This window comes from Gymnoscopelus braueri, assembly GCF_963280865.1.
Source record: "Gymnoscopelus braueri genome assembly, chromosome: 2".
In the NCBI taxonomy this organism is placed as follows: domain Eukaryota; kingdom Metazoa; phylum Chordata; class Actinopteri; order Myctophiformes; family Myctophidae; genus Gymnoscopelus; species Gymnoscopelus braueri.
The window spans coordinates 54777371-54803957 of record NC_137604.1 but is presented as its reverse complement, the minus strand read 5'-3'; the positions used below and the strand labels follow the sequence as shown (position 1 = coordinate 54803957).

The following is a 26587-nucleotide window of genomic DNA, read 5'->3' as shown; positions in this document are numbered from 1 at the left end:
GCTACTATATATGTCTATGAAATTAATTCAAGGACCCCAACGGAAACAAGTCCGCAAGGACTTTTTTGGCCGGACCTTTTAGACAAAAGCATTATAAATGTAACTGTGTTGTTTTACATTCTTTTGCCTAATAAAAATTTCAATCAATCAATCAAACAAGGTTTCCACCCGACAGTGACGATTTATACATTTTAGGCTTTTAGCTGATGCTCTACCAGCTGTTATAAAACAATCAATAAACAACCAATAGTAAACAAAAAGCCTGAGTGGTTCTAACCTGGCTGAGCTTCGACTGGCCCGGATAGTGCCCAGCCCGCTCAGCGTCTCCGAGAAGTGGCAGTAGACAGGCGAGAGCGTGAGGCTGCAGAGACGCTTCAGCTCCCGGGAGGTCTGCCTGTAGAAGCTCTGCGTGCGGTGGTAGAGCAGACCCAGGGGGAGCAGGGGGACCAGGATCCAGGGCAGGCCGTAGCTCATCACCACCAGCATCCCCAGCAGGCCAAACACGTTGGCCAGCAGGATGTTGAGCACAAAGGGCAGGCTGTCGTCCACAGTGTACAGGTCCGAGGAGAAGCGGTTGAGGACCCGCCCCAGGGGGGTGGTGTCAAAGAACGTCATGGTGGCCTAGTAGAGAGAGTGTCAGGCAGGGGGTGAGTGATGTGAAGAGTGAAGGGTTATTGGTCACTGGTATGAATCCCTGAAAGGCCTGGGAAAATCTGAATTTGGATGCGACTGTGTTACAATCCCCTCTCCCTTAGTAACAGTAGTTTAAAGGCCCTTGGGAGCAATAGGCACTGATCCACCATCCGCTCATGTGCAGCAGCTTAGTGGACAGCATTGAATCAACGAATAGTACAGGGAAGCTGTGCTAAATTAACTACATGAAACCTATATCATCTCAATTCTGGGCATGTCATAACAGGTGAACATTCGGCAAAAATAGGCAAACGTAGTTATTTTCACAAAATTTTGGTGAAAATAGCACATCTACAATTAGGAAAGCGAAAGTTTCTAGTGCCCTTTTGACTGAGGACTGGACCTGAGGATTCAAAGTGGGAACACTACCACTGCCAAGTCTGTTTGGCTCCACAGTAGGGATGGGACGATAATCGTTATTATTGTTTATCGTGATAAAAAAACGCTCACAATAATCACAGAGATTTTAATTTATCGTGAAATTGTCCTCCGTCATACACTAGGTCAGGGGTTCCCAAAGTTGGGGTCGCGACCCCGGGACACTGACGAAATTATTTAGGGTCATAAAAATGGATGAAATACAATTTAAAAATGATTACAAATAGTTTTAATACATTACAAATGCGCACCGAACGTGCAAGTTTATGTGCATAAATTACCTCCAGGGTTAGGTGGGGTCGCGAGTCAATGGGCGCATTATTTTGGGGTCGCGGGCTGAAAAGTTTGGGAACCCATGCACTAGGTCTAGGATGATGAGCTTTTGTTGAGCTGCAAATTCAGTACCACTTAAACCCTCTGTACTTGATAAAACGGACCTGTAAAGAGCGCATTTGGGACGCTCTTATTTTACACTACACAAGTCGATTCGCCAAAAATAGCAGATCTACAAGTAGATCGGCTATTGTTGGCAAACGTTTAAGTGGGTTCAAGTGGTTAACAATAGTGGCATTTTGAGTTTTAAGCATATTTTGATTATCGTGAATCGTGATCATGTCGTTAATTATTTTTGCCACAATAATCGTGACATGTAATTCTCATATCGTCCCATCCCTACTCCACAGAAGCAGGTGGAGACAGTTACCCCGGCCGGGGATAAGAGCTCAGATGACATACTGTACACACCTTAAGGACCTTGTCCAGAAGTCTGTTGTGAATGACCGTCGCGGCACAGATGGCTCCATAGGCGAAGAGGAAAGCACGGAGAGCGGTGAACACGGTGTTGCCGATGGCGATGGAGCTGTACACCGTCAGATAGAACTTCACCTCTGAGCTCACGTTGGCTACAGGATAGCTTTCCACTGAGGACAATGGAGACCTGTATGGAAAAAAAGGCTCAACTATGAAAAACACTTGATCAAATCACATTTCACCACAATAATGTAATAAAAAATTAACTTTTGTGATCCTTCCTGGGGTTTCTTCCTTTCCTACTCCCTTCAAGCGTTTTTCTTGGGCATTTTTCCTTGCCTGATTATAGATTACTAAGGGTCTAAGCAAGCACAGGAGTGTGTGGTTTGTTTCTGTTGGAAAGCCCTTTGAGAGTAACAGTGCTATACAAATAAACTATGCTCCTTTAGGGCGCGCTCCCACCGCACTTTTATTTTACCTCTGGGGCAGAATCTGCCAATGCTTTGTCAATGTAAATGCGTGGATTCACACAAGAGCGGATCTTTCCGCCTGTCGCGCAGACCTTGCGTTTATCTGCTCTACACGACTTGTCCATTTGAAGCAGAAAACTGCTGGAGGCAGGCGCTGATTTTCCCCCTCTGTCCAATCGGGTGAGTGGAAGGCGGACCGTCCCAAGACTCAGGAAGCACCATGGTGCTCAAGGCAGAAGGCGGTGCTACGGGGAGGGGCCTACGGGGAGGGTCCTGAAAGTGAGTGACAGGCGCGTCACTCCCGTTTTTTAGAATCCGCTGGCTGCAAAAAACTGTGGCCGCGCACAACCAGCGTTTAACGCTAGCCGACCATGTTTTGGTGGGAGCGTGCCCTAAGGATATCTTTCATGTTAATATATCAAACCTATTTTTCACACTAACAAGCAAAAGATCTGAATCCTCTTACAGTAGATTTGGATACTTTGAATATAAAACCATAATTGTGGCACAGTTCTGAGTATTATAGAGGTATGAATGCATTTTTAAAAGAAATTATACAGGAGCAACTTTTTAGCTCGACAAAACTCAAAAGAGACCCAAATTAGTGAAAATAGCCGATCTCATAGTGAGCTTGTAGATCTGCTATTTTCACTACTTTTTTAATACATTGAATTATTTGGAAGACCCCAGAACCCAGAATTACGTCCCAACCCAGTGTTTGGGAAACACTGAAAATAAATGGTCACTCTTAACCACAAACATGAAGTATGTCTAACATGAAGTATATCTAACATGACGTGTGCTGATGTTGTGACTCACACTAGTCCTCCAGGTGAGAACAGCAGCAGGTGTGGTGAGCTGTAGGCCGCTGTACAGGAACTATTACTCCAGGAGGAAGCATTGTTCTTCAGCTCAGAGATCCAATGGGACAGCCACCAGTCTGACACGTTCTTTGAGGCTGGATTTGAGAGAACCAAACAATACTAGGTGACTTTCTGACATTGCTCGATGCAGGCCTTGGTTGCGTCCGAAATCACATACTAAATAGTATGCTACTTTCAACATACTATTGAGGCCCTACTAAATAGTATGTTTCATCTGGCACATACTAATGAGACCATACGGAGCGTTAGGAAAGTGCCCCATCTTGTGACAAAGCAGAGGTACTACACATATGTTCCCATTTCATCCCTGTGTATAGCAGTTAAACCTTATTTATTGGACGGTTTCAGCAAATAACTACATTCTGCAAGTGTTTAATAGAAGCATAATTGACGTTATATCGATGACTGGGCAACTTTGTGACCATAGCTGTGCAATATTGATTGCCATTTTCTCTCTCTTTTTATTATCTTGAATTAAGATAAAATAAGTATTGATAAAATTGTATTGATCCCTGGAGGAGAATTCTAGTGACGTAGAAGTGACAACAGCAAAGTTAAAACACAGGTAAAAACACAGTAGCCTAATGGTAAAAAGAAAAAAGAAAATATAAATAAAAATAATTCAGATAATTAAAGAAGTTAAGTTTGAAAAAAAGAACATCATTCTGTCCCTTTTTATTTCGAAATGTAAAGAAAATATATTATGTGTGAGTTAATATTCCCTGAAGTGTAAAACATTAAGAAAAAACTAATCCTTTCAATAATCTCCAAAAGCCATATGAAATAGTACAAGGTGCAGTGGGTCCTAATGAATCCCAGTGGTCAGTGCAAACCTTGCATTAGAAGCAGAGACACCAGGATGGAGAAAGCCAGCACGCCGCCCACAGCCACCCAGTAGGTCTGGTACACCTTCCACGCCAACCCGCCCATCTGCTTCTGCTCCTCCCCTGATAGGTCAGATTCATCATCCCCTGCTCGCAGCTCATTGGATGCACCCGGGTCCTCCACCTGCTCTGTACCACAGTCTGACCCCAATCACAATGGATGAAAAAACAAAACAAAAACTGATAAGATACATAGATGCCAAAATTACAGTACATGTCATAAGGTCCATTTTGGATCAACACATCCCTTCCATCCATACACCATCCCTGCAAAAGACTGTTGTCCCCGGCCTGGACTGCTGGTGTGGCGGTCCAGGCACCTAAGCTCCAAAATAGCCTGACAGCGCGTTGTGGGTTCGAGTCCTGATCCCAACGGCCTTTGCTGCATGTCACTCCCCATCTTTCTCCCCATTTCTGTCAGTCTACTATCCTATCAATAAAAAAAAAGGCATAAAAGCCACCAAAATAAAAGAAGAAAAAAAGACTTGTCCCCCACCTCTCCTTGTTACTCTTGTAACAAGGAGACAATGGGACTATTTTTAATTAAAAATAATATACCTTTCTCTTTAGCATTGCTGTCATTCTTGCGCTTTTTGGGCACTGCCTCCACCAGTGGCAGGACCTCTGCTGGTGTGCCTGTTCAACATCAAAGAGGAAAGTTAGGTTCAGTAAAAATCTGCTGAACCCTAGAAACTTGTATGAAATACTTACAAGTAGAATACAAAGTTGATTTAATCATATAAACTGTTGTAGCCTCATTTGGAACATTTATAAATTGCTGCCATAGTAGGTAATGTTACAATTACATGCTGAGCTATTCAGTATATTCCATAGAGATTCTTAGACAAGTGGCATTTGGAACATTTGGGAAGGTGTGTGTATTTTACTGTATCATTATGTATTTAAGTCAGGCTTTAGGATCCCATGTCATGTCAGGAGCGTTAAAAACCTGTTTTCTACCTGTTTTAACGATGGTCCCATTGTCCATAAGGACCACCATGTCAGCTTTGTCCACAAACTCTATGCGGTGTGTGCAAAGGATTCTGGTCTTGTTCCTGAGGATTCCCATTATGCATTTCTGCATAAGGTGATGGGCAACGTCGCCGTCAACTGCCGCCAGTGGATCATCAAGGAGGTAAACGTCTTTCTCCTTATGACAGTGACATACAAAATAAATGTAAAAAATACATTCACATGCCATGCAACATTTAGAAAAGAAAATGGTCTCCTTGTTTTATTTCATAACATTTCTAAGACTTATTATTATAAAGTTATTAGTATTATTGATAATGGACTGTATGTGTATATTGGAAAACTGTTTCCAATATACACTGAAGAGAGGCCAAAAATGATGATTTGTCCAATTCACCCTCGTCCATTATAAGTTATTATTTCAGACTAATATGACTATAGCTCATATAATGTTTTATAAAACTTTCTGCAATTATTATGGCCATATCTAAACCAAACCTAAAATGACAGGCTGAAAACAACAAGCTAAAACATGGTTGATTTTGTTTGTTTATTCAAATTATTCCATTATTATCACTTGACACACCCATCTGAACAGATGGCAGTCCTGTTGCTATGGTTACTGTGGAGCACTAACCATATAAACAGCTCTGGCCAAGGCCAATCGAGCCTTCTGTCCTCCACTCAGAGTCACGCCATTCTCGCCTACTTCTGTCTTGTCCCCTTTTGGAAGAATCTGCACAAATACAACAACACAGTGAAGACCTTGGACAAACCTTTCCTCTCAATGTTTCAGTGTCAAGCTGCTGAAATGCGACACCAAACTTACTGAAAAAACATGACTTGACTACCACACTGCTACGTAGCTTATAGATTACATTTTATTTATTCGCTAAATTAAGTTCATAGTGTCCGTGAAAACGAGAGTTATGCATATAACTAAGGTTCTACAAATTCCGGATGACCGCCAGAGGCAGTGTTTTCAACACCTGGATATCCATCACGCGCTCGCGTATGGGTCGAATATTAATACCAACAAAGTCACTCGTGACCTGTGTGCACGCACGCCACCTATATAGGTGCGGGGCACACAGCGTTCATCCTCCTGAAATCTTTTCGTCGAGAATGAGATTCCGAGTGACAGTCAACTCTGGCGGTCATCCGGAATTCGTAGAACCTTAGTTATATGCATAACTCTCGTTCTACTTCATTCCTACTGACCGCCAGAGGCAGTGTTTTCAACACCTGGATGACTAATACCAACATAGTCACGAGGAATCTGCGCTTACCGATGTCGGTTTGCAGATAGAATAAACAGACAACACCACAGCCGTCGCCACAGGATGCGAGACGGCCAGGTTGACTATATATAGGAGCGGGCAAAAGCCCATGAAAGATGAAGCCCATTCGGCTGCATCTCCTGGCCTGCTCCAAGCCTGCATCACTGAGGGAGAGGCTCTGGCAACACCCGCGGTCAAGAAAGGCCTTGGGGGAACCTAGAGGCCCCCTGAAGACGTACATTTGCCTGAACGCAGCAATGAAAGTCTCCATTAAGCCAAGGCACTGCTGTGCCCTTCCTCACAGACAAATACAACCAAACTCCAGCCATCACAGCTATGTCCTGCCACAGAGCCCGGACGGGACACAATAGGCAGGTACTAGAATGCAGTTGCTCCACCTCTGGTTGAGGAGCAAACTAACAAATCAATAGGCTAGCTGACGTGAAATGCAGAAAGCCTCTGAGGACGTAAGGAGGGGTCGGCCATATGGTAAACCCAGACCCATCGGAATCCCACTTTAACAGTCTCTGGCAATGGCCAGGGCATAAAGCCCATCTACTCACTTTTGCAGTGAGGACAAAGAGTACTAGCAGATAGTCATCTGAGAGCAGCCCGATGTACCGGCTGGGGACAAAGCTTCCAATACCACAGGCAAGCATCATGAAGGCACCCATGCAACCTGTGGGGGCCACACGCGGAGAGCATCTCAATGGTAGAGAGGCTGAACCCTCCATCTAACATCATCCGCAGATATCTAGGGCAGCATAAGCACAGAGCAACGCTCTAACCTATGCAGTGGCCCTTGTCCCGACTAGAGCACAGTCTATACTCGCTGGCGTGCAACGCCCTGGTGTACGATGCCCAAAAATCCAGTAATTTTCGGACAATAGTTTTGAATTTCAGTGGCCAATGACGCAGCCGAAGGTTAGGAGTGAGGATGCCACATGCACCTCCCCCCCTAACTGTGACAGGGGAGCTTGTCTCTGTCGAGAGGCCAAGGCACTTCATTGAGAAGCTGCAGTAGGCCAGAGCATCTTGCCCTAACGGACTGGTCTGTCCCGGAAGGGAGACAGACAGTCAACAACGCGTTATGCCCTCAAGGCTAACGGTACTACCGCTCTGCCATACCTATGCACGTGATCCGAACTGCTATCGGATCCAAGAGGCTTCCAGTGGGAAACATGTCCGCAGCCTGGACTGTACACCCAACAAGCGCATTGCTATGGAATTTGCAAGATGAGGCAAGGTCCACGAAAGGACCTTCCAAGCCTCCTGCAGAGACTGACTGGGTCAAGCGCCCCAGAAGGCAGACTGTTGACATATTGTGTTATTGAACACGGCATAAACATCCTGAGGGCCAGGTGCACTGCACGCAGGTCCAGTGCATTAGCGACACTGGCTGGAGACCCTCACCATTCTGTTGCAGTCTTGGGGTTCGAGGCCCAAGCCACAAAATATATATGCACATTTGTACATGCGTGAAATTTGTCCGCTGTATTTATTTACCCATCCTAGAACTACTAGGAGCAGTGAGCAGCCATTCTCCGGCGCTCATGGGGCAATTAGGGGCTCAGACAGGGACACACATCGACCCACTTCTGGCCTGGCGTCGACCCCGGGGCATCCAGAGGCTCTGGCTCATTACCAAAGTAGACAGTGCCAATTCTCTAATCATGCAAGCAAACGCCTAGAGTGATAGGCGCTGTATAGGCGCTGTATAGGCGCTGGGTAGGCGCTGGGTAGGCGCTGGGTAGGCGCTGGATAGGCGCTGGATAGGCGCTGGATAGGCGCTGTGTCTGCGCATCAACACTCGCATGCCGGAGGGCCAGGGCGAGGTAGTCAAGGGAATGTCCAATACGTCACATTCCAGCCGCTGTGGCATGGCTCTAGTTAGCAGACCAGCTAAAACTGTGGCCATGAGCAACGGTCATCCAGCTCAACAGCTTCATCTAGTGACACCACCAGAGAAGCAATGTTCACAGTTTAGGCGTTTAGCAGGCGCTCTTAATCCGGATCGACTTACAGTAAGGTAATGTAAGTAAAGTAAGCAATGTTGGCATCAACCACTAGCCTTAGGTCTAGGCCATATTGGGCTGTACTCCCCATGGCTGACCAGTCCTTGGTAAGAGGTTCTGGAACTGGCCCACATGCCAAATCTCATGATGTACGGCACCGAGGGTGTACAACGACGATAGTTGTTGGACGCATCCATTTAGGCCAAGCCGTTATATGGCCAGCTGGGCTATGTACTCTCAACGCTTTCGTCCAGCGACAAGCAGTAGCGGAGCTACACACTCCCAATGCCAGCGGTATATTCCAGTGGGCGCACGCCGCAGTGGCGTGGTCCCTCCAAAAGCGGCAGAGCGAGACACACTCTCAACGCTAATACTTTCCACTCCTTTCTTCCAGCGACAAGCAGTAGCGGAGCGAGACACACTCCTAATGCTTACGCTATATGGCGGTGGGCCGCCCGTCATGGTTTCTCAAAGCGGCAGAGCGAGATGCACTCTCAACGCTAATCCTTTTCCCTTCTTTCGTCGATTGACAAGCAGTCCCCGAGACACACTCCCAATGCTAGGGGTATATTCCATTGGGGGGGCACGCCGCAGTGGCACTTACAAATGCAAAATACAGCATGCAGCTGGTATAACATGACTGTCAGTCATTATTTCTTGTTTCTTTTTCCCTGTCCAGCCTCATCATGATTTGTGTGCATGGGGATCTCCTCTTAAACAAGCTCAGTGCTTAATGAGTTTTCCAATTTAGTAGACCTTGTATTGTGAATTTGTACTTCCATGTACTGCTTTCAATTCAGTGGCCAAGAGCTCGTTATCATGACAATTCCTCTAGCTGAGAAAGCGTCCCGAGGGCTCAATGCTAGCATCCCTGTGGGAGGCAAATCCGCCTCAACCAGGCCAACCCAGTCGACCTTTCTGCCAGCAGTATGCCGCTGCAATTAGCCAAACATTCACAGCCATAGCCTGTGTCAGGCACCATAGTCAGGACATGACTGGCGCAAGTAATGGACCTTCTCTTCTGGGACCAGCAATTGTTGCAATAATCCATGGGTAACAGCAACAGAGTGAGACACTCAATACTACTGATGACGTAGCCGTAGCGAAAGCGAGAATCATTCAGGCTACAGTGTCAAGGACACAGTATGATAGTCAAGAAGTGGCAAAGCTAAACACACTTCAATCGTCATATAGAATTATTTAAGAATATTGCACTACCAAGCACATAGTATTATCTGGATAGCAGCAGAGCGACATACTCTCAAGCTACGATATCAGTATTCACAGTATACTGCATATGTTGAATAGCAGTAGTGAGTACCGGGTACACACAGTATTAGTGGGTAACAGCAGTAGAGTGAGATACACTTAGTGCTATTGATAACGTAGCCATAGCAAAAGAGCGAGAATTGTTCAAGCTACAGCGTCAAGTACATATGTACTTGTTAATGGACACAATTAACACAATTAACAGTAATGTTAATTAATGTTGTCTTGGACCCCAGGAAGAATAGCTGCTGGTCTCCCTTTTGCCGCAGCTAATGGGGATCCATTGCCAATAAACAAAGCTTATTGATTATCAGTACACAGAGTACAATGTTACTAATATGTAACTTCGTCGTAGCAAGGAGCAAGAACCACTCAAGCCACAGTGTCAAGTCATGTGTCAAGTACCCACAGTATGATAACCAAGTGATGGCAACACACTTGAACCATACCAGTATTATAATTCCATTTTACTACCAAGCACAAAGCAGTTTAACCTGAATAGCAGCAGCGAGTCACACTCAAGCTATGATACACACTCAAACTGTGAGGTTAAGCACCCACAGTGGCAGTATTGGCATATCCCTGTATGTCACGGGCAAAATATGCTGCTTAAGTCAGTAGGCTACTACTGAGCAGCGTTCTACCACTTGACATGTGTTCTGGCGCTCAGGAGCTGGGACATGTAGCACACATCAGCTTGGTAGTGTGTTACTCTCTGAACATAGCACCAAGTACATGCAGTAATAGGTACACAGTATATCGTCCAATAACGACAGAGTGAAGCACACTATGGATGCTAAAAAGCATTATTTTACACTTTGGGCTATTCAAAAATAGCAGATCTACAAGCTCATAGCGCGGCACCAAGTACATGTAGTAATAGGTACACAGTATATCGTCCAATAACGACAGAGTGAAGCACACTATGGATGCTAAAAAGCATTATTTTACACTTTGGGCTATTCAAAAAATAGCAGATCTACAAGCTCATAGCGCGGCACCAAGTACATGTAGTAATCGGTACACAGTATATCGTCCAATAACGACAGAGTGAAGCACACTATGGATGCTAAAAAGCATTATTTTACACTTTGGGCTATTCAAAAATAGCAGATCTACAAGCTCATAGCGCGGCACCAAGTACATGTAGTAATAGGTACACAGTATATCGTCCAATAACGACAGAGTGAAGCACACTATGGATGTCCTTTATTAGCTGCAGCTAAATTATATTTGGACTGGTTAAATTGGGGTTTGAACCAGGGACCTACAGACTTGCAGGTAGACAGTGTACTGACTGAGCCATTGGATAGCAATCAAGCTAACAAGCGCCATATGTCTGGTAGATAGAATGTCTGCGTCAGAGTGAGAACCACTTCCAGCAAAAACATTCACAGAAGCGCTCATACAGTGGTGTAAAGTAACTAAGTACATGTACTCAGTACTGTACTTAAGTACAATGAGGTATTTGTACTTTAATGGAGCCCAGTTCTCTGCCACTGCGCTCATTAACGCTTTGGTCGTCTCCTCGAGGCGAAAGAATACCTTCTATGAGACACAATAACCAGTCAATCTGGCTCCACCGCCGTCGTGTCATCGAGGCGAGAGAGCACCTCCTGTGAGACATTAATTAGGCAACCAGGTTTCGTCGCGGTCTTCTCAAAGCGGCAGAATGGGATACATTCTCAACGCTGAATACTTTCCCCTCTTTTACTTTATTTGTCCGTAGACAGCACAATACATGCACTCACCGTCAATCGCCAATGCACAGCTATGGCTCCATAGTTATCCGTGCCAGGTTCAACAACAACGGTGGAGGGGGAAAGCCGGTGTTATTGTCGTTAGCTCCAATGCTAGCAAGCAGCCCGTCGCATGCTTCTTTTTTTTTTTTTTTCCTTTCCGACAGCCCCTATGAACGGGGTAACGTAATTCCATGGTAGCAGGCTACGCAGTCTCTGGAGGACGGACCGTAGTCCGTAGCCCCAACCGTGTTGGTTACGAAACTTCCACGCGCAGCTGCAAGTATCGACCTACGCTGTGGAGGCGAAAAGATGAAAGAGGATGAACGCTGTGTGCCCCGCACCTATATAGGTGGCGTGCGTGCACACAGGTCACGAGTGACTTTGTTGGTATTAATATTCGACCCATACGCGAGCGCGTGATGGATATCCAGGTGTTGAAAACACTGCCTCTGGCGGTCAGTAGGAATGAAGTAGAACATTTATTATTAATGAGCATTACAGTAAAATCATAATTTACCACTGAATAAGCAAAGTAAAGAAAGGCAGAACATTTTAGAAAGCAGAGAAGAAATTAGAGACATAGAAAAGAAGTTATCTCACGTTGAGGTCATCTGTGAGCGCACAGGCCTCAATCACAGTCTGGTAGAAGGTGGGGTTGTAGTCTCTTCCAAACAGGATGTTGTCCCGTACTGTTGCATGTTGGATCCAGGGCTCCTGAGAGGCCAGACCAAAGCCAGCCTCTCTTCCCTCAACGTACACCACACCACCAAGCCTGAACGACCACAAGATGCTTTAATATACGCCATACAGTCCCACCAAGTCTGGTCAACAAGATGTTTTAATATACGCCATACCACCAAGTCTGGTCAACAACAAGATGTTTCAACATACAACATTCCACCGTTGCATCTCTGCAGGCAGGGTAACAAATATCGTAGCTGTCCAGTTACTTAATATTTCAGCATTCTAGAGTAAATGTTCAAAAGCAATACCTGTTGAGTTCCCCAGTGATGGCTGCTAGTAATGAGCTCTTCCCACAGCCAACCTTTCCCACCACAACCACAAGGGAGCCCTGAGAAACACACAACAACAAATGCATCCTTACCAATCACAATCTGATCTAGATTGTAACATCGACAACAAGAATGCTGAAAAATGAACCTGTAGAATGTAGATAGATACCTTAGTGATGTTGAGATTCAGACTACGTAGCATAAGACTCCCTTTAGGAACACCAGTCTCCGACTCTGTATGTTGCTCTGTGTTGAGGAGGTCTGGGCCATCAGAACCATGCCAGGAGAAAGAGCCCTGATTCAACAGGACAGATATCTGAGGGTCTTCGGGACAAACTGTGGACAGAGAAGATATACAGTAAAATACATTTGTAAACTCTCAAGAGTTACTAATGGATAAATGAACACTGATGATTATATTGTGTACTTATCAACACTACACAAATGGCTCAATTATAACACGCACAGGCACACGCACACGCATACACACACGCACAAACACACACAATCAGACGCCGACAGCAGCCTACCCAGACTGTAGTATGCACAGAGGTCCTGGTTGGACAGCTTGAGGAAGCGTTGGATCCGGTCCAGGGACACCTTGGCCTCCAGGATGCCGTTGAGGACCCAGGGGAAACAGTTGAGTGGCAGGATCAACATGCCCACCAGAGCCAGGGTGGTGAATACCTGCAGTGCAAGTCAAAGAGGTTTGATACACACATGATGGATTAAGACAGTGGTTCTCAAACTTTTTCAAGTCAAGGACCCCAAATTGATACATATTTTGGCCGCGATATATGATTGTGACGCTATATTAACTAATTTAGCTGGGGAACCCCTGGTACCCCTCCAAGGACCCCTGGGGGTCCCCGGACCCCACAAAGAGAACCAATGGATTAGGAGATGTTGATGAAATACACTATTGTTTATTTATTGTTCATTGTTAGTCATTTGGGGTAAATAGTTTAGTTTAGTTTATTTAGATTCACTAGTGTAAAGTGTTAAGTGAAAGACCAAAGATGATTATAATTATTTAAAAAATCAAATCATGTTAGGGGTTATGTGTCTTGCTCAGGGACGCATCGACACATAGCTGGGTCTGGGACGCAAACCGGGGATCTTCTGTTTCCCAGACCCTTTCAGCTATGGCCGACAAATAGGAGACACTATGATGCCATGACATCATGACATGTAGAACCAAGTAGAACTAAGAAAGTCAAACGCGATCGAAACACAAAACACACCAGACCGCTATGACAACAACGACCATCAAAAAGGTTGCCTTACCTTAGCTGCGGTCAGTTGGTTTCCCAGGAGCACGAAAGTGACGAAGGTGAGGATGGAGATGACCACAGGCAGGGCTCCCCAGGTGTACACGCACACGGCATCCAGGTACTTGATGGCCTTGAGATGAGACAGCTCTTGTTTGCGACAGTCTGTGATCTTCTGAGTGAAATGACTCTCCCAGTTGTAAAACTTGATGACGCGTATTCCAAAAAGGACCTCTGTCATCAGCTGCAAAAATAATGTGGCAAATATTGAAAATGATATTCTATATGTATTGGAACACATATAGAAGTTCATAGTGAACTTCTATATGTGTATAAACTATATAAACTATATAAACTGCTATATAAATGAAGCGAAGCTTCATTTATATAGTACTTTTGAAACATGCTGTTACAAAGTGCAATTAGCATATAACTACATTCTGATGTACTGTATGTTTCTGTATGTTATTGATGCATTATTTTCTGTGTATGCCGACATTGTCCACCAGCTCATGTTTTTCTGTGCATTGTATCACTTTAGGGTGACCAATATTAAAGACATTTTCAACCATGTGATTATTGATGTGCTATTACAGTACTTAATAACAATAATAAAACAGTGCAGAGTGCAGACAGATCTCACCTTAACGCGGCTGTCCTTGTGCCTGAGCATGTCCTTGTTGTTGTCGAGGATACGGGAGGCCAGGATCTTGTTGAGCGGGACGAGCAGCAAGGCCACGCCGAGCCCTCCCAGGAAGGCCACGCCCACCTGCAGGTACAGGAGGTAGAGGGCGATGGAGAACTGGAAGGGCAGACTCCACAGCTCGTGGAAGCTGTTGAAGAAGTTGACGACGCGGTCCGCGTCGGTGCTCATGAAGTTGACCACCTCGCCCAGGGTGAAGCGTGCCAGCCCGCTGCCGCTCACCCGCAGGGCTTTTCCGTAGATGGCCGATACGAGTGCGGCGCGGGCGGACAGAGAAACCTTGGACACCTGAAAGGCGAAAACGTTTCGGATGACGGCCGAGAGGAGGGTGCTGGCGAAAAGTCCCAGGGCGCACCAGGCGCCTCGGCTGATTGGGGCGCCCTCGTCCTCCATAAAACCGACCAGGCTGCTGAGGAGCAGGGGCCCCGCGAAGCCCAGCATGTTGCCTACGAGCTTCAGGATGCCTAACATGTAGTACCTCATGCCGAAGGCCTTGTGCAGCACCCTCACCAGAGATACCTCACCGTCCAACTCCAGATCGTCCTCCCGGGAAGGTGAGGTCCAGCTGCCGTTCAGTAAGTTTCTGTTGACCGGGCTGGGCCATTGATCCTGCCCTCTGTGCTGGGCTGCTGCATCCTGCTGGCCGGCCTCCCAGCAACGGTAGAAGTGTCGGCGGATAACGGCGGTGCGCAGCTTCTGAGGGAGGTGATAGACGTCACTTGCTCTGTCCAGCTCCCCGCGCTGCCCTCGCCGAAGCAGAGGATTCAGCCACAGGTACAGAAGCCGAGAGACACAGCTGCTCCCGTCCTCCGCGACCATCTCGCCTGTATCCGGATGAGCACTCTCTGGAATGAGGTGAGCGCCGTCCCCGGCGTTAATGTACATGGCCGCCCTTCGGTCACCAACGCAGGGAAACACAAATGCCAGGATGTAAACTGCGAGAGGGAACGTCCGAGCTGAGGAAAGCACCAATCGTGTCATTTTGAGGGGTTCTTCGAGGTTTAGATACGCCTCACTGCGGTAATAAGCCACCAGGGTGATCACAAGGTTAGGAACAGTGAGAAGAACCAGCAGTAGTAAAATCAGAGGGCCTCTGGTTCCTCTGAGAACGGACCTCTGGAGGACTATCATGGTGCCAAACTGTACCAGCCAGGCCACGATGGCACAGCCATCAGCCAGTGCGTCTAGGTACATATCACCCTGCTTGAGAAGGGCTGTCACTGCAACGTCTCCAATGAAGAGCAGCGTCACTAGCAGGGCCGATGACACCCTGAGCGTCCAGCTACATGGAGGAGACGTCTGAGGAAGTCTGTACCTGAGAATAGTAAACAAGTACAGTATGTTTTAGGGCTGGGCAATGAACCCAACCAGCCTTGGGGGGTGTCTGCCATGAGATTGGGAGGTCGGAGTTCAATCCTGGAGTTCAATCGCCGGTCATACAAAGACTATAAAAAAAATGGGACCCAATGCCTCCCTACTTGGCACTCAGCATCAAGGGTTGGATAGCGTCATGTCCAGGGGATGTAGTTGTACATCAAGCTGCCTGACGCTACAGAAACAGGAGATAGGCTCCTGCCCTATGGGTCACAAGGCTTACTTAAAGTAATACTAGGTAACGTTAAAACAAAAACTAAAGTTAAATTGTATATCTTTTGTGAGTGGCAAAAGTTTCACAACACCCACTCCATGAATTTCACCCCCGGAAGCCTTTTATTTATATATTTTCTATTGAACGTTGTCGGGGGGGACTTTCCCGGGAAAATGACGTCATCTGGCCGGAAAACGGAGGCGGAAATGCACTGGTTTCCTGTTTGGCCAGGAACTACCGCAACGGTTTCCTGTTTGGCCAGGAACTACCGCGCTAATAACAAAAAGGAACCTCACGCTGATTTTAAGAGAATGTAGGATTGGAATATCGAAAAAGAACAGAAAAAGAAAGCACAGCTCATGGTAACTAATGCTCCACTGGCTAAGAGAAACGATCCGCAGATAGTATAAAACAATTAAAAGAACGCTTTTTGAAACGCTTCCGGCTTCCGGTGAAAACAAATTGAATTCTGGGTAATCGAGGACTACGGAAATTGTATGCAGTGACGGTAGTGACCAGCAGAGGTTGCTAAAAATCGTTATTTGTGAATCTGCATTGTACAACTTTAATTAACCCAAAATATATCGAAAACCGATATTTAGAACCAATAACCAACTTAATCTTGCTCATGTAGGTTAATCGAATAATCCAGAACAGGTTTAGTTTTTGCTCTCATTATATCAACGAATCGACACTAAAATGATCATTTACAAGATCTACAAGCTCACAACGCATCGGAGCGACGTGTTGTAGGCTTGTAGATCAGCTATTTTCACCTCTTTCATTAATCGGAATCGAGGTAACATTTTTTTAATTATCGTGATATTGATTTTAAAGGCATATCACCCAGCCAACAACTAGTACAATATGTTTCTTTCAACTTGACAAACATTGCAGTGATGTGATTTTGTTCACTAACCAAATGTGCTCAAACATTTTTCATAGGCAATATAGCAAGTTAAGCAAGAGAAGTGAAAAAAGAAAAGGACCCTTCCTGCTCATTCTTCTCATAAAATAAAAAAGTCACACATAAAGTTTGACATGATGGTTAACTAGAGTTCATGCCACTACATTGTAAATGCATTGAATTCATTATGATCATTATGCTATAAATCATGTTCATTATTCAAGTAGAATATATTCTAGATGAACTATTATTAATCAATGATTGAGCAGGTGAGAGGCCCTGTGTCTGGGGTAGAACCACATAGCTCTATGGGAAGCCCCTTTTCAGATATCCAAGATATCCTGGATACCGTCATCCCAAATACAAAAAAAGGGATACAGGGTTCCGAAAGGGGCTAGCTCTAAGGATAGAACCTGTGACCTTCCATCATACCAACAGTGGCCTTTCTAACGTATTTAATAAGCTAGTGATGAAGCTGGCAGTGAACAGTATGAGTGCAAAGTGTTCATTCTGGTAGAATGTGTCACCTACCTTGGAATGCTAAGGTAGTAGGCACTGATGATGGCCATGCCAGCATGAGGCAGAGCCCCCAGGACCAGCTGGTTGAAACAGGGGCTCAGCAGCAGGGTTCCATTCTGCCAAACAGGGAACGGGTTGTGGACATCTGTATGACAGATGCCCGAGATCAACTCTGCTGGGCCAAAATCACCCATGTCTCCTCCTCCCCTTATTCTCAGTTCATTCTAGAAAGAAGAAAAAAAACAATGCTATGTCAAAATTGACAGCTAACATCCCCTTTCTACAGCCATTTGGCTGGTATGAATGTCCAATCTGGCATTGTGTGGTCACAATGCCATAGATTCCATTGACATACAGTAGATCTCTGGGACAGTCACTGACCACTTCACTCTACATCGGAGGTCTTCAACAGGGAAGGAGGTCCTCAGAGTTACTACAGGGGCGTCCGCGTCTCCAAATCTTTTTGTGTTAGGAACTTCTTTTGTTTGTTGCATTAACCAACAATTTAACCCTAGCATCCCTATTCTGAGGGGAACATTAGCCGAAAATAGCAGATCTACAAGCGCACTGCGAGGCGTTGTCTGCTTGTAGATCTGCAATTTTTTGCGAATATGTTTGGTGTCGAGGGGAAAAGGAGCAGACCATGTACAGAGTGAAAGGTCAGGTATTGACAGTTTAGGTGGTTAAATGTCTGAAAATACACATGAATCAAACCCTGATGACAGTCCTGTCAAACAAGTCTATGAATGAAGCTATCTATGAAATCTATGAAAAGGTTTCACACAATTGTAGCCTATACAATATGTAGTGGGGGTCCCTGCTTCTCAGCTAAGGGGTCCGTGTGCTGAAAAACGTTGAAGACCCCTGGTATACATGTTGCTACAGACAGTAGCTCAGTTGCAGGAGAATTTACATTGTTTTGTTTACCTAGTTAACTATGTAGTAAGATTATGTGTAGGCTATGTATTGCTTTGTTTACGGGACACCCTGTTGAAGATGCATATGTGGTAAATAATATCTTCTGATTGGCTAATAACGCAATAATTACCTTTAGCAACAAATCAAATGTAAACGTCTCTACTTTGTTATCATTTATAAATGCAGCTGCCGTCGACTCCTGATGACGCAACGCGACTTGGTTTTCAAAATAAAGGTCTGTTTCGAGTAAAGATTTATGTTATCAACCTTCTCTTAATTCTTGCAAAATGTCATATTCATTGTACCAAAATTGATAAACAATTATATATATATATATATATATATTTTTTTTTAAAGGTTTGTTTTGAGTGTAACTGTAATAATAGTGTTTTTGTACCATGAGTATCTATTTTGTGGACAACTATTTGATCATATGAGATGAGATGTAGCATAATATCATATCTTATTTGGATAATATTTATAACTGTAACCTATGATAATGCATGCATCCTTTTTTATTTTTTGTAGGAGAAGGTTAATGGGTGTCTTAACACCCATTAACTATCATTGTGACATAATTATGCTCATATATGAGCATAATTATGCTCATTAATTATCATTGTGACAATTATTAATTATCATTGTGACATAATTATGCTCATATATGAGCATAATTATGTTTGGATATGACTTGGATAATATGACTTCCTCTGTGGAGAGAAGAGGAAAACAAAGTATGTCTTCCTCTTTCCTGATACTGTATGTCTTCCTCTTTGCGCCACGACCAAGAAGCTTGGCTGCTTGGATATGACCTCTTTGCTTAAACAGTGGTGTAAAGTAACTAAGTACATTTACTCAAGTATTGTACTTAAGTACAATTTTGAAGTATTTTTTACTTTACTGGAGTATTTCCAATTTTCTGTACTTTTACTTCTACTCCACTACATCTCAGAGGCAAATATTGTACTTTTACTCCACTACAATTATTTGAAAACTTTAGTTACTAGTTACTTTGCAGATTTTGATCAAAACATACATTAATCACTTACTTCAGCCCTATGTACGTTTCGGCCATTTGAAAATAGCCGATCTGCAAGCTCATCGTGATGCATTGTGAGCTTGTAGATCTGCTATTTTCAAAATATTTTTTTTAACATTTCGTACATTTGAAAACTTGTGAAATGGGATATTCTGCATAATGAGTACTTTCTACTTTTGGTACTTTAAGTACATTTTGATACCAATACTTTTGTACTTTTACTCAAGTAAATTTTGAATTCTGGACTTTTACTTGTAACAGAGTATTTCGACATTGCAGTATTGATACTTTTACTTAAGTAAAACATTTGAGTACTTTCAAAACTTTCCACCAAGGTCAGTATACTTCTTCAATTGAGGAAGGCGACTTCAGTTCCCTAAACCAAATTAACTATCACGCTGTGAGTGAAAACCGAGCGTGACGGCATCCTTTGCAGTGGAGAAGTTGTGTCACATTACTGTACTGGGTGCAGGACAAATATACAGCAATTATTATATTTTCACTAGATATTTGTTACGGCTCTAGTTCGTCAGAGAAGTATAACTTCTAGGTACACCGACAATTTAAGAGAGAAAACTGGTATGTGCCTACAAATGAGAAACAAAGTCAGAGAACTTAAGCATGAAGAAACAGAGCAGAAAGATGAAGAACCGAGGAAGATAAAGAAGGAATGGAATGATGACGTCTCTGAAAACACACAGATTGGTGAGAATTGTATTATTTAAAAAACATCTCTAATTATATGGTTTATCAAAATCTAAATAGCCTATATCTTCAACTTGCCATTGCAGCTCAGCATATATGTGATCTGAAGACTGAATTGGAGAAATTGAGGATTACATCACCTCAAAAGACTGGTCAGTAGGCTGAAATAAATGTGTTTTTACCGTATGTTTTGACATTAAAGTTGATGAAAAACTAAGTGTTGATATACCTTTACAGCAGGCCACAAGCTACCAACCAGGAGATGGAGCATGCACACTCCTCCAACAAGTTAGTAATCAACATTTTTGTCAATACAACCACTGTTATTGTTTGTGTTGTAGTGGATGGAGAGAACACAGACTCCACTCTACCACTGAGGAGGGCCACAAGTATGGATCTACCTCCACAAAGTGAGTATATTTTACTCTTTAAAATATGTTGTCATCCTGATGTTACTTCATTTAATTCTGTTGATGTGTTCTGTTTATTATGTCATGACTTTAAAATATGTAAAAACAAATTCCATTCTACACTGTGATGTCACATCACAGTGTAGAATGGAATGATAGACATCACAGTGTAGAATGTAGTGATAACATCACAGTGTAGAATGGAATGATAGACATCACAGTGTAGAATGTAGTGATAACATCACAGTGTAGAATGGAATGATAGACATCACAGTGTAGAATGTAGTGATAACATCACAGTGTAGAATGGAATGATAGACATCACAGTGTAGAATGTAGTGATAACATCACAGTGTAGAATGGAATGATAGACATCACAGTGTAGAATGGAGTGATAACATCACAGTGTAGAATGGAATGATAGACATCACAGTGTAGAATGGAATGATAGACATCACAGTGTAGAATGGAGTGATAACATCACAGTGTAGAATGGAATGATAGACATCACAGTGTAGAATGGAGTGATAACATCACAGTGTAGAATGGAGTGATAACATCACAGTGTAGAATGGAGAGATAACATCACAGTGTAGAATGGAATGATAGACATCACAGTGTAGAATGGAGAGATAACATCACAGTGTAGAATGGAATGATAGACATCACAGTGTAGAATGGAGTGATAACATCACAGTGTAGAATGGAGAGATAACATCACAGTGTAGAATGGAATGATAGACATCACAGTGTAGAATGGAGTGATAACATCACAGTGTAGAATGGAGAGATAACATCACAGTGTAGAATGGAATGATAGACATCACAGTGTAGAATGGAGTGATAACATCACAGTGTAGAATGGAGTGATAACATCACAGTGTAGAATGGAGAGATAACATCACAGTGTAGAATGGAATGATAGACATCACAGTGTAGAATGGAGAGATAACATCACAGTGTAGAATGGAATGATAGACATCACAGTGTAGAATGGAGTGATAACATCACAGTGTAGAATGGAGAGATAACATCACAGTGTAGAATGGAATGATAGACATCACAGTGTAGAATGGAGTGATAACATCACAGTGTAGAATGGAATGGCTAATCCCAGTGGGTGATAATAATTCCTTTTTAACAGGTCGTTCATGAAAGTCCTTGCGGTCTTGTTTCCAATGAGAACCTGTGAGCAATTGGGGTTAAGAGTCTTGCTCAGGGACAAATTTCATATCATCGGCACATATGCTGGGATAGCCTGGAATCGAACCTGGGGAAACCAGGGCCAGCTGGTTCCCTAGGCGGGCTCACTAACCACTCAGCTATGGCCGCCCCAACAGAGAGAGAAAGTTTAAGAAAGTAGTAGCGCTGGGTTGCGCAGTGGTAAAGTCCCTGCCCACCACCACGGAGGTTGTGGATTCGAATCCACTGTGGTGCATCCGGCTTTGTCGAGCGTCTACACGAACACAATTGGCCCGTGTTTGGGGGAGGGGGGCGGGGAGGGTGATACTGGTCATTGCACGTACTCCTACGGGCTGGGGTGGCACCTGTCAGCGGGGAGTGTTGGGTGGGAGGAGTAGGACGAAGGCTCTACGTCCTCCTGGTGGGGGCTCCTCACTGGCAGGTGAGTCAGTAGGATACAAAAGCAGTGACAACACAGAAATGTGTGTGGGGAGGAATCAATCAAGGAATCAATTGGCATAACGATTGGGGAGAGAAAGGGGTAAAAAATAATTGGCTACTCTTAAAAAAAAAAAAAAAAAAAAAGTAGAAGAAACTAAAGTAGATTAAGAAGTACCATAATTATATAGCCTGGTTCCAGACCATAGACCTGAGTGGACTGCCTCCACGCAGCTTCAGTCTGATGATCAGGCTAATAATTATGTGCTGTTGTTAGATTTGTGCATATGTTTTTTCAAGTTGCTTGTGTTGTGTCCATTTGCAGTGCGTTGGGTCCTCTCAGCCAACTACATTTTCTAAAAATGATTAAAGCCATATTTGTGTGGCTACATGACAAAATGTAGATAAGATTCCTTGTTTGGGTGGTTACCTGTCCACCTGGGGTCTATTCCACGAAACCTGGATTAGGGATAAACCGGGTTTAATCGGCTATCCTGGCTTAAATTATCCAGGAATCGGTTTCACGAAAGCTGAGTTAGCTCGGCAGATTAACTTAGCCAGTAAACCTGGATATGTTTATCCATGATCCGGTTTCACGAAAGAAAATTTAAGCAATCCTGCCTTAGTTACCATGGCAATTTAGCTGTGAAGTTAGCCTGGTCCGGACCAGGCTAACAGCCAAGCTTTATTAATCCAGTGCCTTGTTCTTCAAGTTTTGTGAAATAGCTGTTAGTCCAATGACTCCAATCATAAACCAATGAGTTTTTCCACACTTATTCAATTCTTATGCGAAAATCGAAGATCTATAAGCCCGAAATGTTTTTGTCTTATGGCGGCCGGGGGTCCCCGGCCCCCCATGGACCGCCGCCCCCGTGGACCCCCGGACCCCCGTGTACCCCCGGCCCCCTGTGTACCTCCGGACCCCCGTGGACCCCCGGCCCCCTGTGTACCTCCGGACCCCCGTGGACCCCCATGGACCTCCGGACCCCCGTGGACCCCCGTGGACCCCCGGACCCCCGTATACCCCGGACCTCTGTTGGGGGTCAACGGGGGTCCGGGAGTACACAGGGGGCCGGGTACTCCCAGACCCCCGTTGACCCCCGGCCCCCCGTTCAAGTTTTGTGAAATAGCTGTTAGTCCAATGACTCCAATCATAAACCAATGAGTTTTTCCACACTTATTCAATTCTTATGCGAAAATCAAAGATCTACAAGCCCGAAATGTTTTTGTCTTATGGCGGCCGGGGGTCCCCGGCCCCCCATGGACCGCCGCCCCCGTGGACCCCCGGACCCCGTGTACCCCCGGCCCCCTGTGTACCTCCGGACCCCCGTGGACCCCCGGCCCCCTGTGTACCTCCGGACCCCCGTGGACCCCCATGGACCTCCGGACCCCCGTGGACCCCCAGACCCCCGTATACCCCGGACCTCTGTTGGGGGTCAACGGGGGTCCGGGAGTACACAGGGGGCCGGGTACTCCCAGACCCCCGTTGACCCCCGGCCCCCCGTTGACCCCCGGCCGCCAAAAGGCAAGCTTTTCACTTGTAGATCTTCGATTTTAGAAATTAGAAATTAGAAAATGATTCTAAGTGTTTATAATTATAATTCCAACATTCACTTAAACTCCTTATATTTAAGCCTAACTGAATTATATATTTATGGATTTGTATATAAATTAATTGCATATTTTTGGACAACTTGTGCATTTAATTTGTCGGCAATACTTTGCCACGCTTTCTCCCTGGATCTATATTTATTGCTGCCGTGTTTCCTTTCTTGCTTATTATAAATTTTACTTCCTTGTATGATTCCATGAGCTGCTGCAGTGCTGCTGTTCAGCCACAGAGAAGAACGCCGCTCTGGTTTTGGGCTCCATGATTGGTCAAGTTCAAGGATTCTGCTATCGACTTTCATGGTCTTTTATAGGAATATGTGAACTCACATTCAGCCTGGTTTAACGATCCTGGCTCGACAAACCTCTCCTTCTCAGCCCGGCTTGGCATTCGTGGAACTGAATAAACCAGGCTGAACAGCGCAGGCTTGTCAAACCTGGATTTGCCTTTCAAACCAGGATAATTTAATTCCGCTTTCGTGAAATAGACCGTGGACAGTTTGAATGATGTCTGTGTTGTGTTACAGTGGATGGAGAGACCTCAGATGAAGACTCCACTTTACAAATGAGGAGGAGAGACAGCATTTGGATGGATCCGTCTAGATAGTGAGTCTATGATGCTGTTTAAGTAGTCCAGCAGGGAGATATAAAAGTGTGTATTATTCTAAAAACATTGTTAAATGACACAATCTTATCTTTGCAATGTGCCGATGTTGATAAAAACTCATATTTAAGTGTCTTGCTCGAGGTTTTAAGTTTGTTTTGTCCAACTTTAGCTGAAGGGGGTTTTGTAACATTCAGAACCTTACATAAACTAAACCTTCATGTAAGACTTTGTAGGTTCACTTGGTCTAATTAAAGTGACACAGCTGAGTACTGTATACGTCTGTGTTGCAGTTTGATAGTGTTTTCACTGTGTGTTGTTTCAGTGGCAGCAGACAGCAGTTTGGACTCACCAGTGTCTACCGCTGTGTCTGAGCTGAGGCTACTGGGGAGGACTGTAAGATGGAACACAGCAGGGAACACTATCCGTGTGTGTGTGTGTGTGTGTGTGTGTGTGTGTGTGTGTGTGTGTGTCTGTCTGTCTGTCTGTCTGTCTGTCTGTCTGTCTGTCTGTCTGTCTGTCTGTCTGTCTGTCTGTCTGTCTGTCTGTCTGTCTGTCTGTCTGTCTGTCTGTCTGTCTGTCTGTCTGTCTGTCTGTCTGTCTGTCTGTCTGTCTGTCTGTCTGTCTGTCTGTCTGTCTGTGTGTGTGTGTGTGTGCGCGCGTGTGTGTGTGTGCTTCTTTAAACTGCATTGTATATGTTTTTGATTGCCATTTTTATTTAACTCACTGTTTGCCTTAGATCTTCTTCCTTCCGCCCGCCAGTAGCCTATTGCGTAAACACTGGAGAATCAGCCTCATTGGTTTTTATGGAACCAATAGAGTTTGTTGTTTCTTATGTTGTGTCATTCATGTGAAAGAAATGCTATTCCAAGTTTTGTAATTGAGACATTTTCACACCCTGTTACATTTTTGACTCCACTGCCATTTGAACAAACGACAATTTATTAGACTGAATTGTTTTTATGTTCACACAGATGAGTGGCTACCGCCAACAAAAGACTATTGATATTGCACTGTAGTTAAATAAACAGGTTGTAATGTGATGCATTTGTACTGTATGTGACTTTGTTATGGTCCAAAGGTACAGAATGTGTGTTTCTAATTATTTAGGCGTTTCTAATTATTTACACTCTGTCAACAATAAATTGTTTCGATATAGCATGATTCAGTTCATGTGAAAGCCAAAGAAGAATTGCATGTTATTCCCTTAACAACACCAGGTCAATAAATGTGTGCATTTACCTCAAAGTAAGAGCTAATGGAGGCCAGTACATTACAATGGCCGGGGAACTCTGAACGCTGAAAATGGTAAAAGATGTCTGTCAAAACCTAGATTAAAACCGAGTTAATTTGACAAATGTTTCTGATATTGTATTAAGGGGTTTTAGATTATGTCACTTGTTTTTAGACTTGAGGACATGAGGTTGATAAAATGCTTAAGAAATACAACTACTCTGTAAATATCGACATAATGCAGCTTGCTGGTCAGTGGTGTAAAGTAACCAAGTGCATTTAATCAAGTACTGTACTTAAGTACAATTTTGAGGTATTTCTTACTTTAATGGACTATTACCAATTTTCAGTACTTTTATACTTCTACTCCACTACATCTCAGAGGCAAATATTATACTTTTAATCCACTACAATTATTTGAAAACTTTAGTTACTAGTTACTTTGTAGATTTTGATTATTACAAAACATACATTAACCACTTCAGCCCTATATAAATTTCGGCCATTTGAAAATAGCCAATCTACAAGCTTACAATTATTTTCAAAAGATTTTTAGACATTTTATACATTTGAAAACTTGTGAAATGGGATATTCTGCATAATGAGTACTTTTTACTTTTAGTACTTTAAGTACGTCATTTTGATACCAATACTTTTAAAGTAAATTAATTAATTTCGGACGTTTACTTAAAGAGTATTACTGCATTGCAGTATTGATACTTTTACTTAAGTACAACATTTGAGTACTTTTTCCATCACTGCACATAATGTAGCTTGTTGTTACAGTAGCCTACAAAGGTGGATTTGTAGGTATATAAAGGTCTATTCTATCTCATTCTAAATCACAGGAATGCTGTGGTATAACCTGGATTTGCCCGTGTGGTAAAACAAAAATAAGAGATTTGTACATGCAGGGAACAATATTGCATTGTTAAAGACATGTTTCATTTTCATCCAGTGATTTGGCCAGGCCAATGTAAATCATAATAAGTATCCTACATTGTAAGCTTTGTACTGAGAAAATGTGGAGCTAAGGAGAGATCAAATTATATCCGAGCAAAATTATTAGACAAACTATCATCATGACACATATAGCACACACACACACACTC

At 43.9% G+C, this 26587-nt stretch overlaps 2 protein-coding genes across 3 annotated transcripts in view; one reads left to right on the top strand and one right to left on the bottom strand.

The window, feature by feature from the left end:
• Positions 1 to 18452, bottom strand: part of abcc10 (ATP-binding cassette, sub-family C (CFTR/MRP), member 10) — a 29943-nt gene extending 11491 nt beyond the window's left edge. The window contains exons 1-15 of one of the 2 annotated variants that reach the window (XM_080416384.1): positions 18387 to 18452; positions 17351 to 17562; positions 14265 to 15639; positions 13638 to 13865; positions 12881 to 13037; positions 12520 to 12686; positions 12330 to 12409; positions 11938 to 12109; positions 5669 to 5767; positions 5020 to 5209; positions 4618 to 4695; positions 4009 to 4200; positions 3111 to 3249; positions 1816 to 2008; positions 278 to 621 (exon numbers count right to left, since the gene is read on the bottom strand). In XM_080416384.1, coding sequence (XP_080272510.1) covers positions 278 to 621; positions 1816 to 2008; positions 3111 to 3249; positions 4009 to 4200; positions 4618 to 4695; positions 5020 to 5209; positions 5669 to 5767; positions 11938 to 12109; positions 12330 to 12409; positions 12520 to 12686; positions 12881 to 13037; positions 13638 to 13865; positions 14265 to 15639; positions 17351 to 17532 — 3596 coding nt within the window. In that variant the 5' untranslated portion in view covers positions 17533 to 17562; positions 18387 to 18452. The remainder of the gene's footprint in view (positions 1 to 277; positions 622 to 1815; positions 2009 to 3110; positions 3250 to 4008; positions 4201 to 4617; positions 4696 to 5019; positions 5210 to 5668; positions 5768 to 11937; positions 12110 to 12329; positions 12410 to 12519; positions 12687 to 12880; positions 13038 to 13637; positions 13866 to 14264; positions 15640 to 17350; positions 17563 to 18386) is intronic. The other variant, XM_080416385.1, reaches the window with a different exon arrangement.
• Positions 18453 to 19765: 1313 nt separating this feature from the next.
• On the top strand, positions 19766 to 24649 carry LOC308103239 (uncharacterized protein). Its single transcript, XM_080453142.1, has 5 exons — positions 19766 to 20000; positions 20238 to 20288; positions 20351 to 20410; positions 24166 to 24244; positions 24568 to 24649. Exons 1-5 carry the CDS (start codon positions 19877 to 19879, stop codon positions 24614 to 24616), a joined length of 363 nt encoding a protein of 120 aa, XP_080309268.1. The 5' UTR covers positions 19766 to 19876; the 3' UTR covers positions 24617 to 24649.
• Positions 24650 to 26587: the final 1938 nt, after the last annotated feature.

Bases quoted from the DNA above. Each gene is read 5' to 3' on its own strand.
- LOC308103239 (XM_080453142.1), top strand. From the start codon at position 19,877: ATGTGCCTACAAATGAGAAACAAAGTCAGAGAACTTAAGCATGAAGAA. The intron at 20,001-20,237 runs GTGAGAATTGTA...ATACCTTTACAG, and splicing joins CTCTGAAAACACACAGATTG to CAGGCCACAAGCTACCAACC. The intron at 20,411-24,165 runs GTGAGTATATTT...GTTGTGTTACAG, and splicing joins TATGGATCTACCTCCACAAA to TGGATGGAGAGACCTCAGAT.